Raw genomic sequence first — 15,997 nt, 5'->3', positions numbered from 1 at the left:
TCCTATTTCATTTTAAGGCAAGACAAATGTGTTTAAAGTAGTTTAATCAGTTTACAATATGTGGATTACAAGTGCAGCAGGAATATAAACACATGCAATTCATTTCACATGTTTCCTGTTGCTAGAAATAATATTTAATTTTTCCTATGCAGGTCGAGGCATGAGAGAAGCTCATTTCTCATGTATAAGGGAGTTTGCACCACAATTCATCATAAGTTAGAGACTATAACTCTTGTGTTGAAAGAAGTCCATTTGTGTGGGTCTCTGCGGTCTGTGATTACAGCAGAATGGGTCACATGAGAAAGCTCCCACAGCAGCCCTAATTACATCTGCTAGGTAACACAGATAAATAGGGTGTAGTGTTCGCCTATGTTCAGATTTAAATGCTCTGTGTGGCAACCAAATTTGACTTGATGGCACAAATGTAAAATTCCAAATTAGATTTAATATGCATGGTGCAGTATCATGTTTTTTTTTAGATATAAGGGTTAGATTCTAAGTTAGGCTATGTGGGCATAGACTTTCCATAGACAATGATTTTTATACTGTACAAATAGTAGGCATATTCTATCCCCTGAACCTAACCCTACCCCTAAATCCAACTTCCACACAAACCCTTTTGAATTTTTACATTTACGTTTTGTTTAGAAGCTGTTGTCCCAATTAGGTCAAAAATGACTGGTACTACTATCTTTTTAGGGACATTTGGTCTCACCGTCTAGGGACCACACACACACATTTATGAATATACAGTTTTAGTAAAAATATTACATACACCTTGCAGAATGTGGAATATGTTGAAAATTTATGAAACATAAATGTATGGCGTTTGAATATTTTATAAAAGATAAATGTAGTTATTACTTTGTTTTAAGAACTATAGACAGATTCAGAAGCAAGAATATAAACAAATGTTATGTGGCCCAAACTTAACTTCCAGTAGAACTTTGAAAATAATGAATAACTGTTGAGTAGTTTAATTTCATTTAATACAATTAATATCCCAAAAAATATTTATATAAATTGTTACATTATAAACAAACATTGACTGGAAATTAACTTCAGGCCAGGCGTGTGTCCGATTAAACCATCTATGTGTAAACATCTGTTATTTGAAAACAGTACTAAAAAGAATTAAATTAAAAACAAACCTTAATTTGTTATTAATAAGTCCTCTTATTTTCTGCAAGGTGTATGTCAACTTTTGACCACTATTTCATATATATTTTCATGTTTTTCATAAATGACAAACATAGCATTTCATTCAGAAATTCTTTACGAAAAGGGTTTATAGTCAGTCTCCAACAGATGGAGACAAAAGCTTCCATAAAATTTCTGCCTCCAGGGTCCTATACAATGAGTCCCATACGACCCACACACTTACAAAATACTTTCCTTTGACACTCACATCCAACACCCTGTCTCGGATTCACAAAGGACAATTTCTCTGAGATTCGATGCGAATGGCCTTTGAGGTCTTCCAGCATTTGCTCGGCACACCTGGCGCTATAGGGATGACCAGCTTGAGCTTCATGTATCCATAAGGATCATTGAAAACGCTCAAATCAGTTGGCCTGACACAAGGGCCGATCTATTTCCATGACCTTGTGCGCACCGCAATTACCCGAGTCCAGCTGTGGGATCCTCGGAGAATGCTGTCCAGGGGCCTCCTCCCTGTCACACTCACAAACCATGAAGGACCCAAAACCAGACCTGGAGGAGAAATAAAGCACTTCAGACAGCTACGACTCGAGCAGGTTAAGTATGGGATTATATATATATATATATACTGTATATATATATATATACACACACACATATATACAGTACATAAATATAAATATATGTATACGCACACACATTTATACTGCGTATATATATATATATATATATATATACTCAGCAAAGATAGATTATTATATTTAAATCATATTGTGACCTCCCTCTTTGTCCTAAGAGGACAGTAATTGTTAATGGAAAGGGCATGTTAATGGAACAATTTATCCAAAAATGAAAAATGACAGTATTTTTTTTTGGGTGAACTGTCTCTTTAAGGTCATGCATGACATGCCAATTTAAATTTGTTGACGTAATACATAAACACATTCAATAAATAAAAGTATTATTTCATAATCAGACCGGCTGACGGACCTTGATTTTAATTGCATAAACATTTGAGAATGTTACTCAATTGCAATGATCAATTTTAGATCCATAATTTGCCCACAGAACTCACATTTCTTAACAGCTAATGAAGGAAACATATCAAGTGTTACGGTAATCTATTAAAAATCGCACAATTAATGGCACTTCTCGTGAATGATATCTTCTTTTCCCTTCTCCCCTTCCTAATGACTTAGCTAAATGAAAAGCACATGACGTTTCCCCTGCTTTTCAACTTTTTTCGTCCCGTTCCCCTGCATGCTCCCATAATGAAAACGCAAGGAAAAAAGGAACATCTGTGCAGCAGCGCTAATTATTTGGAAATATGGGAGAGAACAGGCTCGGAATGGATGGGCTTCAGATCCTCTTCCAAGCACTTGTGCCCGCAGTGTTTCTTGTTTCATCTTCCTGCACTCTGTTGTTGTGTCGATCCTGCGGGGCCTTGCCAAGTGCGTCTGATATTTATTAAAGAACTGTCATCTAAGGAACACCAGAATATGGCTGCCTGGCTCCTACGGCTCCGAGATTACTGGTGAGATACTGGTGGGTGTGTTTGATTTTACAACGGACAGGAAGGAAGCTGCAGTGTCTGTTATTATTCCAACCTGTAGCTGGATGTATTGTTATTTTTCCAAAGGCCATTGTTTGATTTTGGCTGTAAAATGCGCACGTGGCACTTGTTCGTATTAGTGACGCATTATATACATCTAAGGAACAGCTTCATTATTGTGAGAATGATCTCTAACTATCCACAGGCACAAAAACCACAGAAATAAAAGGATCTTTAGATCTGGTATTGATGCACGAATAAACCCTAAGATACGACATAAAATGAGAGCTAATGAGGGACAGGCTTTCCAGGTGACCCTTTGTTGCAAGGTCAACTATTAATTCACTCACGGCATTTGAAGGACACAACATAGAGCTCGCAATATGAGCGGCAGAGAAGAAAAGGATAACAAAAGGAACATTGCTATGCGTTTTGATCGTAAATGTTTATGGAACAATTCCGATTCCAAACTTGTGCAGCTGAAAACTATATAGATTAGAGGTTTTGTGGTAGGCTCTCTATCCACACATATGCGAAAAAATCACTTACTTGGTAAAGTGACAACATAAATCATCTTTACAGTGACCTCTCACTTAAACCAAGCCGAACTGGAAAAAGCTGTAATAATATAAATCGTCATTATGTAAGCGTTTCACAGAGCAAGTCCGCTGTCATTGGCAGGCCATGACAAATCGGCAACATGGAGAAAACAGATGGAAATGAAGTCCTCGCCGCGAGGTGGCTGCGGGTACGGGGCAGGCTTATTTTCTCAGCACAGGTTTGAGGTGGGTCTTCTAGAAGATTCGGTGTGGGTGGTCAGTAGGAATACCTCTCCTACTCTATCGTCAGCTACCTTTATATGAGAATCGGTGGCATGACCCTATTTATTAGTCCTGCTTATAATTAGTCTTTATTGGATGCAATACCAGAGACGGAGATTATTTTCACATGCTTGTTATCTTGTTTTATTGTATCACATAAAAAGCAAACTTCTGGAGTTGTTTGAAATGTGCGCTTGAAATAACTTCCTTTTTTCCTCCCTCTCAAATAAAAGCCAAATAAATTCCTGTGTGCTCAGCAGCTGAGACTTTTTATACGTTCATGGCTAATTAACACACCTTTCTCAAGCATTCTGGGAAATTGCGACGTGCTGTTGCGTTTTGGTTGTGAATCAAGTTATTATGTGTTCAGTGTAATTGCAGTTACGAATCTGCATTTTATTTTGTGATATCGGTGTCACTTGCGGTTTCCTGATCCATTGGGACAGAGATTTCCACCCTGGAAATTAACACTCAACGAAAGAGTGATTCATAGGCTATATAATAAAAACTCCATGCAGCTCTAACAAACTGTCGCAACAAATCTGCAAAATCGCACGTCATGAATCACTGATCCACACATTTGGGGTTTTTCATCAAAGCTCATGGAATTCCAAAATGGTGCGACTTCATCTTGTAAAATCATGATGTGTGAGTATTCACATGCTCTAAATTACAAACACATGCACTTACTTCTAGAAAGTACCGATGGGTATTAGAACCTTCAAAAGGTAGATATCATTTTATTCATATTTAAAAAATAAAAAATGTATTATTTAACCCAGACAAATCTGCCAATAAATGGCACAAATCCTCTTCTGGCGCTAAGTCACACCATGAGCTTCATAGTTACTTAATATTGTGACAGCTCACAAGAATAGACAATGAGTCTGCTGTCATGTATGTTTTGTTGACCTTGGTTATCTTGTATTAGATGTCACCTGTAAATAATATGTTTGTTTGCATAATCAAAGAAAAAAGAAAAGTATAAACAATGAGACAACCATAATTCAAGATATCCACAAATTGACCATGATATATAATACAATATTACTTTTATCAAATCACTTTAAAGACCCACCAAACTTGCTTGCAATCTACAGTGGTGTTCAATGTTTTTAGGATATATGTTGTGGGATATATTAAGTGGCTCAAAAGCTTTTGATTGGTCTGAAAAATCTGATGCGAAGCACAGAATGATTGTACTATACAAATTGTTTCGCTGGAAGAGACTGTTACTTCTAAATGCATCTTTTTGATAAAAAATGTATCAATATTTTAGAGCACACTTGTTTTGATATTCCTAAAGTTAACATACTTTTAGTATTTTTACACTCAAGTACATTTTTCAAGTATTTCTGCTTTATCAGAGTGTTTCTGCTTTGAAAAATACTTCACTATTATAAAACATTGATTCCACTATATTTCATGAATCCTCTTTAATGTTTTTTTTTAACCTTTAATACTTAAAATCAGTACTTTCTTACTTTTTCTCAACTACAATTTTGGAATAAAAATACTTGAGTAAATTTAATGAAGTTCTAGGTATTTAATGGACTTAAGTTTTCAAGGTAAAAAATGAATTTGTATTTATGAAATGTAGTGGAGTAAAAGTATAACACATACTTTATAATATAGTGAAGTTAACATTTTTCAAAGGTATAAACACACTGATAAAGTAAAGATCCTTGAAAATGAACTTGAGAGTAAAATACTAAAGTACTGTCCACCTGGCTGCATGATTCTGATAAATATGTTAACTAAATAAAACCACAAAGCGAAAATCAGAGAACTATTACATTTTTAAAATTCAGAAATATAGAGAAAAATTACAATGTTTAAGTAACATTTTCATAAAACAGCTCTAGCTGCATGCAGTTTTTAACTTTTTCTCCCACAAATCCCATTTGTTTACAGCCAGGTCGGCGTGAGCTTAATGATCTGACTTCAGGCTATTTTTCTCACTGTATACTGCTAGCATGTGAGCACATCTTGTAAGACCCATAAAAGCAGTTTGAAGGGTCGTCCATTTGGAATGAATAATTTGCTATGCGATTAGTGTAAGTGCTTACAACAGCACCTGTGGCAGCAGCGTGCTCGTACCGCAGTGAGAAATAGTGGTTAACACATGGACGCAGCGGTCAGCAGGGTTTGCCGAGACACACTGAAACCACAGCTGAGGTTTCCACTGCTCTTTAACTCAAATGAACTCTTTAAAACACGACTTAGACTTGAAAGTGTTTGTGGTGTAATGTAGCTAGCGATGACCAATTTCGGCTAGTTTAAACATTTCCATGTTCCATGTTGTGCTCCATCTTTCAGCCTATTGTTGTGCTCATAATGACAAATAACTTGGCGGATTGGGATGCAAGGTTTTACTGTGAGCCAAACACGGACGAAGCTGGAGAGGTGCTGTACTTTCTAAAACATGGATAAAATATGACACACAATTGTTTTTTGGAAAGACGCGCAGATACTTTATTTATAATAATTTCGGTGAAGACATAAGCCCAAAGGACAGCTGTAAGATTCAGCTCACACTAATATATACCTTCTTGACAGGCTTTGTGAAATATTGTCTGTTCAGTGATTGAATTTCTCAAAGCAGGGTTCTGCAATCCTGCTCCTGGAAGACCACTGTCTTGCCGAGTTTAACTCCAACCTTAATCAAACACACCTGTCTGTTATGTTCAAGTAATCCCGAATACTCTGATTAGATGGTTTCAATGTGTTTAATTTGGGTTGGAGATAAACTTTGCAGGACAGTGGCTCTCCAGGAGCCGGATTAGAGACTCCTGCTCTGCTTGGAGACCTTTTCCTCAGAGTATCCGCTAAGACGTTTCTGCAATAAGGAAAAGTAGTTGTTCTAAAATATGTTGTTGAATTTCTTTGTAAAAAATAATAACTTTTTTTCCAGCTATACTGTTTCTGCTTAACTTTGACCCAGTTCCATCTTATCCGAAAACATTTATTGCCTGGGCGCAAGTCAGTATTTGTAGCTCATGTGCATTAGGGGCCAGCCCTGTCAGTCCAGATGAGTTAAATGCCTTGTTTACGTGGCTTTGACATAGTGTTAACTTTTTTCTTTTTTATAAAAATATGTCATGCTGGCAGCCCGTGTAAATCTGGAACACATCTGAGTGTTATTTACGTTTAGGCTGCTATCTTGATAAAACATGCCTGTAGTCTGTGTTTTTTGTGCACAAACCCAAAGAGATATAAAAACAGCCAGTAAATGACAGGGAATGAACGCAGGCTACAATCAGACCGAGCCTGTGGTGTGCATTGTGATCCGTCTTTGCTTCATGACGATAGGACAAAAAGTCACAGAATATATAGAAATCTCCTTGTCTGCTTTGTTTCTAAACTAAAATGATGACAAATACAGTATGTATCAATGCTATAAAACATGTGCCATGTATGGCCCATTTGCTATCTTAAATTGAATATTGAAATTACCAAAGAGTCATTTGTAATAGGCCAGAGGATAAAAAAATATTTGTTTGGGTTCCCTCAAGAGGGCAGTGTTTGTACAAAGCCTTCTCAGTTCCAGTCATGACTAAAGCCCAGAACAATTTGGATGGCTTTCTTTTTTAGCAAACTTGATTCAAAACATCAGCTCATTAGCACAGGTAATGATGTGAGATTGTTATACCAGATAGACAAGGCAGGTCTGTGATATAACACATTGCAGAGTAAAGGTGCAAAATCATTGTAAGAGAAGTAAGAAAAAAGAAATACAGCAAAACTGATCTTTTAAAAGAGTAATAAAGAAAAATGAGCTGTTTTAGGTTTATATTCACTTGGTGTATTGGTGTATATGTATACTTATACATTTAGGCCATAGATCAATTAATGCTAATCTAGAACTAGTATTTTAAAATCAAATTCAACCCAAAGCAAGTTAAAAGATATGAGGACTGGGTGATATCCTTGTTTATTTGGCTGTGATCAAAAATCAAAGTTTCTCTCATTTTTATTAGTGTTCAAGTTTCTCTCGTGTTTTCATGTTCTCTCATCTGATTTCTCAAATAATTGGCAAGGATAGTTGTCTGATATACTTTATGCCTTGATATGAATTCCGAAATGCCCCCAATATTTCTGTGTGTTGCATTTAGTGTGAAAAAATACCCCAATGTGTATTACGTTTTAAATTTATTAGCAAACACTTGACAAACGCATTTGAATAGAAATGGCTAAATAAAAGAATGGATTAAACAGATAAGGTCAAACAAAAATCTCCATTCCAAACAACTGAATATGAGTCTGAATATGGGAAATGAGTCTGTCTAAACACATTTTCATCACATCACATAAAATAATCTTATGTATGTGAGAACAATGGAAAAAGACAGAGGATGAAACAGTTACAATGTATCTTACTCCTGAAGAAAGCAGATCATCTCTCTCTCGAGCTGACCTTACATTTTTGCGCGTGCCCCCTCCTCCCTATAAGTTTCTGAATGAGCCGGTCACACTAAGTCCCTCCCACTTCGTGTAAGCGGTAAATTGTCTGGGTTTTTGCGAAACCTGTGGTACTTTAAAAGGCCAAGCCTCTCACGAGAAGAGGAAATCGGTGAAAGTTTGCCCGCTGTACGTCTCGCGATCTCTTTCAGCATGCAGGTGTCTTTTGCGCTCGTGCACTGCGGCGCGCGGCTGCTGCTGCTGCTGCTACTGCAGGGATGTTTCACAGCTGCGCACGGATGGAGGGTTTTTAAAAATGATGCTACAGAAATTATACCAGAATACACGGAGGACACGCAGCGACCCGAGGAGCAGATGCCATCTGACAATAACACACTAAACCGGGCGAAGAACGGCGGGAGGAGGTCATCCGCCAACTCACATACTTATGGTATGTAATCATAATTTTTCAACATTTTATCAACGTGAATCTATCAACATAAATCAATTATGAAATATAAGTCAAAAAGTAATAATGATTTTGACTTTCCCTTAAACAGAATAGTAAAAAATGTGAAATATGAAATGTCACTTTTTAACGTCGATTTTACGCAAATAATCACCAAACCAAAACTTACATTTGATATTAGATGTTTTAACAATAGGTCAGATATGTGCTTATATATTATGATATATTTATATAAATAAAAAATGATTTTTTTAGAAATTAAAAAATTGGTATGAATTTACTAATATAATGCCAAATAGTCTTTGGACAATGCGTATAAGACACCGCATAGCCTTACGATTTTTTGTCTTCTAAATGTATTTGGCTACACCTTTAAATGTTCACAAGAATAAAGAACTATTTACAATAGAAAGATGATTGTTACCAGAACTTGTTAAACCACGCAATGTCTTCCAAAGGGAATTCACCTTGCATTTTATTGTTTAATATGCAAAGCACGCACACCCATCATTTATTTCCAACACCTTACAGCGATGTTGGCTCTATGAAACATGTTAGATTTGAAATAAAAGCTTCAAGGTGGTTGTACATGTTTTAGGAGGAATAGACGATGTTCCACCTTTTTCACTCAAGTGATGCAATGTCTTTGATAAACTCTTTTTGTTCCACAATTTCATATAATTAGTCAAGGTCTGCCTTGCCATAACTATCTAATTGCAACAGGATGGGTAGTAGGCATCTTAAAATGTGGGAAGTTATTCTAAGGGGTCGTTTCTTCAGGGTATTACCATGTAAGTGAATGACTCCCACCTGTGAAAAGGAAAACTGTTAGATTCAAACCAACAAGGATGTGTGTGTGCGTGTGTGAGCTTTTCTCCAGAGCACAAGTGAAGACTTTGGTCTAAAACACTTTCTGGAATGTATGTTTCACTTGGGTTGGGAAGCATGCGTATGAATAAAGTTTAATATATTGCTTAATCGTGGTTTTCAAATAAACAGAGTGCTTCGGAAAACATTAAGAGATCCTCCATGGTAACAGTAAAAACATTATGACATTAATAACAACAAAAGTAAACATTAAGCAATTCGTGAACGAGAGGCGCAAGATAATCCCAAATATCTAATTGTGTTGCAGCATAAGGAAACAGTTATAAAGTCAAGCCTGGATGTTACACTTGCTCAATAGGGGGTGGGACGAGGTGGGTAAATCACACTCTTATGTGCAGCTCTAGAACGGGTGACGTGTATAGTTTCTCTGTTGGTCAGTGTGGGGTCATGGAGAGATGTTGATCTTCATCTGGCCCTCATCCAGCTCCTTCCCACACTCACGAAGAGTACTCATAAAACATCAGATCGGATTTTCTGAGAATCACGGGAGGCAGAACCTGAACACTCATCGGACACATAAATCCTTTGTTCTTCTCCACGAGTAGAGCTGAAGAAGGAAACATTTCTTTCCACTCGCTGTGTTATCTCTATTTGACATATCTGATGTATAGTGGCGTAATTAAGCGAAGAGCCATTTAAAAATAAATAATGTCTTGCAGACGCATGCGGTCACTGTTTAAGCTACAAAGCTTATTGCAAAACTCAGTTTCTAGATCAAATTCACTATTTTGTCTTTTTTGGCATGAATTCCAACCTCTGTCATTTAAACTTATATACGGTTTACCTCTTTAGCCAAACTAGATAAAACCAAATTTGAAGACGCATAAGAAACATATAGAAGCATATAAATATATGTATATATTGTATTTTTGTTAAAGTAAATATATAACAATATACAGTATAAGAATTATGGAGCAATTTCCTCTCTGTAAGGACACACAAAAAAAATGTTTATTCATGACAAATAAACAAACTTGTATATTACAAGGAGGACTAAATTAAAATATGTTTTGTGTTTTGCGCAACAAACACTGCCCTTCTAAATCCTCAGTATGTCAAACATGGCCATAACGAGTATATAAAAAACAGCCCTGGTAGCTGTGTCTTATTTAAGATACATCCTAAAACAATCTTGCAAACATTTAAGTTATTAGTTCTACGTTTAGCTTCAACTGTGTTCTTCATTTTTTTATCACTAACCGTTCTCCTCTTTCCTCTTGTGTGCGGTAGAAGCCTCTGAACTAAGCTGCAGGGAGCTGCGCTCTACGCGCTACATTACCGACGGATCTTGCCGCAGCGTCAAGCCGGTGAAGGAACTGGTGTGTTCTGGTCAATGCCTTCCATCTCACCTGATGCCAAATTCAATTCTGAGGGGAAAATGGTGGAGGAGCAGTTCGTCTGATTACCGCTGCATCCCCGCTCACTCCCGCACTCAGCGGATACAGCTCCAGTGTCCAAATGGACCGAACAGGACGTACAAAATCCGAGTAGTCACCTCTTGCAAGTGCAAACGCTACACTCGCCATCACAACCAATCAGATGGCAAAGAGTCTGCTTCCCAGAAGCCCCGGCGCAATAAAAAACCCACACGCCTTCAGCAGGGACGTGGACGGAGCAAAACACCCGCCATCAACAGCAATTCGTACTGAGGAGATAGTCTTTGCTGTGTGTGGACTGAATAATCTCTCTCTTGCTGATATACACGCACACACACACACATACAAATACACCTATATACACACATACTTCTGAGACGGCCATCCTCAACTACAAGGGGAAGAAAGGAAAAAAAGCACTACATGAATGACCATTTTCAATGTATTTCAGATGTCTCTGTTTGTATGTGCTTTCAAGCCAAAATAGTCCCAGTAAGAGAGATGTTTGATTAAAAAACTCGAGAGGACTAATGGAATTTTGAGTGAAATATGGATATGCTGTTGTGACAGATTAGTTCAGGGAACGTCATAGTCGATCAATTCATGATATATTTGAGGAAGGAATATCTCCTCAGGAATAACTCCCCAAACTCTTGCCTAAGCAGTTCATTTCTAGTTTGAAGTTCAATGCAAGGTTAAGCTAACCAAGGTCAACCACCAAACGCTACAGACATGTCACTGATGTGAATGTTTGAATAAACAGAATTTGCATCCTCTTTTGGGACAAGCTGCAACGTATGATTTGACTGTCCGCCGTTGTTGAGCCCAAGAGACATGCTGCTGTTGACAGATTGCTGAGGCCCAAAATTCTTAACCTTGGTCATTTAACCAACCCATGAGTCCTTTTGACAGGTTGGGGAGCCGAGCCAGTCATTATGCGAATTTCTGCAACTTCACATTTCCACAAGAAACTTATCGGAACTGGCAGTTAGGGCCGCGTTACGGAGAGTTTGAAAAGTTGTGTCAGCCCTCCAAGGTCCAAGTCCCAAGAGGTCAAAAACCGCAATCGGTATTACTGTGACTTGTCCTAATTACCAAATAGTTCCATTCCTGTGTTTAGGATTTGAGTCATAAAAAGCCATTTCCTCTTGACATGGTCAGTTCCTGTTTGTTAGAACACCCGAAAAGAGGCCCACATGTGCGCAAGAATCTGCAGCGCCTCGTGTTACCTTGCGGGCACAGAACTTTGCTGCACCCTTTTTCAATGGAAACCATTTGGAGATATTCAGCCATCTGCAATCACTAGAAGATATCTAAATTGTTACCTACATCCATTACCAAACTATTCAGTGAAGATCATCCATCCTGTGTCCTCATCTGGTTTCTGACAGGAACGATAAGACAAATGAAAAGTATATCTAGCTTTGAGTTTTTTTTGGCTGGATGATATTGCACAGGATGAAGAAGACAAAGAATGCCAAATTGAACAGACCACAAACCCGGCCAATGCACAATCCCGACTTCAGTTCATTTTGTGGCATTTTCTGCTCATGACCTCTGTTTTCTAAACAGCCCTGACATTGTTTGCTAATTTTTCAACAGCGTATTTGAAATAGCAACTGGAAGGGATTTTTCTTGCGTAAACAGAGTTGCCATAAATAGCAATGTACATACTGTACCTGTGTGGTCTTTTCTTGAGGTATCCTCTGAACGAAGGAGTCCTCGACAAACAGATCCACACCCTCTCCGACCAAAAGACTGTTACAAAGAACTGCATATTTATTTTTTTGAATTTCAACATTTTAATTATTTATGCAATCCTTTTGTAGAAAATAATAGCCATTTTTGTACTATATGTAATTATAGTGAATTTCATAACAAAAGAAGACATGAATAAAGTTAAGCAACCTATATGTGAAAAGAAACGTGTTTGTTATCATTCTTCTCAGACTGCTTTGACAGATCTATTCTGCTCTCGGTCCGCACCCGCACGCTAAGCCTGTCCCTCAATAAGTCCTCTGTAAACAATACTGTGCAATTAGGAAGCAGAGGCTTTGTAGCACTTTGGAATGTCTTAGACATCTTTACAAAAGGCGAGAAAAGGAAATTGGCATCAAAAAAGTCCTCATGTCAGATAGGAACTGTACAGTCACAACAGAAACGGCTCTTTTTTTGTCCGGTACGGTGAACAACAACCTTTGGGCCGGAATTCATTTGTTTGTTTAAGCTTTTGGTAATGCTCGCAGTCTGAGCCAAACATTGTGAAGGAAACGTAGATTGGCAGTCCTGTTTTAGTCCTTCTAATCTTGATGCCCTGTGTGTGTGTGTCCTGTCTGTTACACGCTTAAGTGCTTTGTGTACTTGCTAATGATTGAACTTCATGTATTTGTCTAACCGGGTCCAGACTTTATAGTACACAAAACTAAACGCTGTGTTTATGTTGCAGACGCAGCGCCATCAAGCAAATTAACGTTTTATAAACGTTTTTTACAGTGTGGCAGATCTATGACCACGAGATATATAATCAAACACAGAAAATCTGTTCTTCTTCTATTCTAAAACAATGCATATTTAGTCTCTCGGGAACATACACAATGGCAATCCCAATATCATTATCAGGTCATAGTCATTGCCAATTGACTTGGCATGGTTTTGCTCAAAAGAAGCTGGCAGGCATAGACATTCCCAAGTAATTCAAGAACAAGTGTTTGAATGTGTCACATGAGTAGTTCCTTAATAAATTGATGCTGACAAAGCCTCTGACCTGAGTTAGGAAAGCTATATGCAGTTGTTAGTCGGGAGGGACCTGGCAGAGACCTCCACAGCCACAGGGGAAACATGAGTGTGTGAGAGGTCAGCTGAGACTTACTCCTCGGTGTACATTTAACACTTGTGATTCACAGTAAATCGGGCACCTCCAGAGATTGTTTCAGACAATAGCTGGGCAAGGAATATACTTTTGTTATGTTGAGGTCTACATGAGACATTTTATTTCATGTTATACAGATAATTCATTTTTAACGAGACTTAACGTTCCAACTAATATCTAAAATTCCTTTCTTGCGCTATATTACTTGCGGGATTATTTGTTCATCACATACAGTAACTCACGCGACAGGTAATGTCTTGCGTATCTTTACGTGGCAAACCGTACTCTATGAGCTTGGACAGAAGAAACGATTGAAGAGAACATCACACGTTCACAACAATAGCGCCACCCAGTTTGCGTCATTTGCACCGCCTAGTGGAAATTAGCATCTTTTCTTAGACTTTGTATGTAATTTACTCACACAAATAGTTTGATTCACTCTTGGTGTCAACACAGCATCTTTTTGAATAAAATTCTCATGCTTGTTAAAGGCATATCCAGAGCCATTGAGCGAGAGGAAGAGAGTCGCAACAATGGAAATTACACATTTTTGAGCGTCACCTGATTTATGGACCCTTCAGATAGTTCCAAGAAGTTATGTTTTTTCTTTTAATTCTTTCTTTCTTTCTTTATTCATTTCACGGCTTACATCTTTAAATGTAAAAGTTTACCTCATTTGGTCTGTCAGCCCGAGCTCCGTGAGTTACAACTAACTTCCGGGATCTATTGAGACGCTCCATGAAAAGCAAATGGTGTTAAATGGTGGTTCCATTGGAGTCAACGGAGTTGACGTTACTCTCTCTCAACGGCTGTGGGCAAATCTAGATTCAACAGGTTGAAACATTGTTAAGATGACATAAGATAAAATAAAATAAAAACTAGATCAAAATCTGAGACAGTAAAGAGACCTTCTTTGTGAGGTTTATGATGTGTTTAATATTGTTAATTGCTGAATCAATCTTTGCTTAACCTCTTGACTCCTCACCTTCTAGTGTCTGTAAACACATACGCTAACATCATCAAAAGTATACAGTGCACTTTCAACATGTGATGAAGATCATAAATCTAACTGAACCACTGCTGGATGTGACTTTCTCAAACAACCCGAATGAATGCATGCAAAACCACTACTTCTACTACTAAGACACTACTTTTGCAAACATCTTAAAGCTGATACTGTAATGGCTAGGCGAGATTTGTCCATAGTGAGTCTACTCACTTTGTTCCAAATCTATAAAAAATATGTTGAAAAAGATATGTGTTTTATCTGATTTACATGTTGGAGCAGCTAACCTCTGGTATTGTCCAAAACCTAAATATCTTCTAATACTTCTATGATTGTTCTGTTCATTTAAGTCAATGCTGTAGAAAAGAACAGCTTGAAAGTTACACAATTTAAGGATTTAAGTGCAGCCTCTTTTAAATAAGGCAAAATACCAGAACCCATGTGCAAGAAATACAGAATCGGGTACACAACGCAATAAACAGGGAACCAGAGTCCCCAACATACCAAACATACACACACAGCGAGGATAAACAAAAACAAGGAGAACAGGACTACTAAAAAACACAAGAATAAAGGCTTTAATGAGACTAATTAAAAAGACACACCTGGAAACAATAAACAAGAACAACAGAAACCTAAAGACAGGAAATGAGACATTCACAATTAAAAAAAAACATATCAAAAATATGCTGCGGGCAGCAATTACATACTTCACAGTTACGCTCAGATCATGGTGATGACAAAGCCTAAGTTCTGATTCATTATGACAAAACTTAGCCGAGACTTCTGTTTCTCATCAAATTCATTAGAACATGATTCATTTGTTTACAAAAATCAATCTTGAGGCCTGATCTGAACATTATGTAAGATGTCAGAATCTGAAGTCGGATTCAGAAAACATTCTTAAGAAGAACATTCTTCTTAACTGCGATATTTAGTTAGTTGGGAATGTTTTGTATCCCCACAAAAGCTTCTGAAGACAGTTCCTATTTTTTCTCAAGATTTATTTGGAAAGCACATGTCACTTTATTCTTATGAAAAAAATGAAGATGAAAAATAGATATTTCTGAACTTAAAGCCTCAGTGAAATCAACATGAAAGTAATTTTCCTTTTTTTTTTTTTTAATAAGTTAGCCTTAAAGACATCAATAAACTGATATGTGACCCTGGACAACAAAACCAGTCTTATGGGTCATTTTTTTTAAATTGAGATTTGTACATGATCTGAAAGCTGAATAGTTAAGCTTTCTAATGATGTAAATGTTGTCAGGATAAGAGAATATTTTGTGGAGATACAACAGTTTAAAGCTCTGGAATCTGAGGGAGCAAAAAAAACTAAATACTGAGAAAATCGCTTTTGAAGTTGTTAATTAGAGATGCTGTAGCGGGCCATCCACTCGCAAAAATAAAGTTTTTACATATTTAAGGTAGGAAATTTCCTAAATATCTTCATG

The 15,997-nt window shown here is 37.3% G+C and overlaps 1 protein-coding gene across 1 annotated transcript; it reads left to right on the top strand.

Annotated features, from left to right (window-relative positions):
• The first annotated feature begins 8,075 nt into the window (after positions 1 to 8,075).
• Positions 8,076 to 12,579, top strand: sost (sclerostin). The gene is made up of 2 exons (XM_056770475.1): positions 8,076 to 8,386; positions 10,523 to 12,579. Exons 1-2 carry the CDS (start codon positions 8,149 to 8,151, stop codon positions 10,939 to 10,941), a joined length of 657 nt encoding a protein of 218 aa, XP_056626453.1. The 5' UTR covers positions 8,076 to 8,148; the 3' UTR covers positions 10,942 to 12,579.
• Positions 12,580 to 15,997: the final 3,418 nt, after the last annotated feature.

This window comes from Triplophysa dalaica, chromosome 17, assembly GCF_015846415.1.
Source record: "Triplophysa dalaica isolate WHDGS20190420 chromosome 17, ASM1584641v1, whole genome shotgun sequence".
Lineage (NCBI taxonomy): Eukaryota > Metazoa > Chordata > Actinopteri > Cypriniformes > Nemacheilidae > Triplophysa > Triplophysa dalaica.
Note: the sequence above shows the minus strand (reverse complement) of the source record. Positions and strands in the feature narration are given on the sequence as shown.

What these genes read in the sequence shown, in the direction of transcription:
- sost (XM_056770475.1), top strand. Translation starts at nt 8,149, where the DNA reads ATGCAGGTGTCTTTTGCGCTCGTGCACTGCGGCGCGCGGCTGCTGCTG. An exon ending in CGCCAACTCACATACTTATG is followed by an intron (nt 8,387 to 10,522) that starts GTATGTAATCAT and finishes TGTGTGCGGTAG; the next exon opens with AAGCCTCTGAACTAAGCTGC.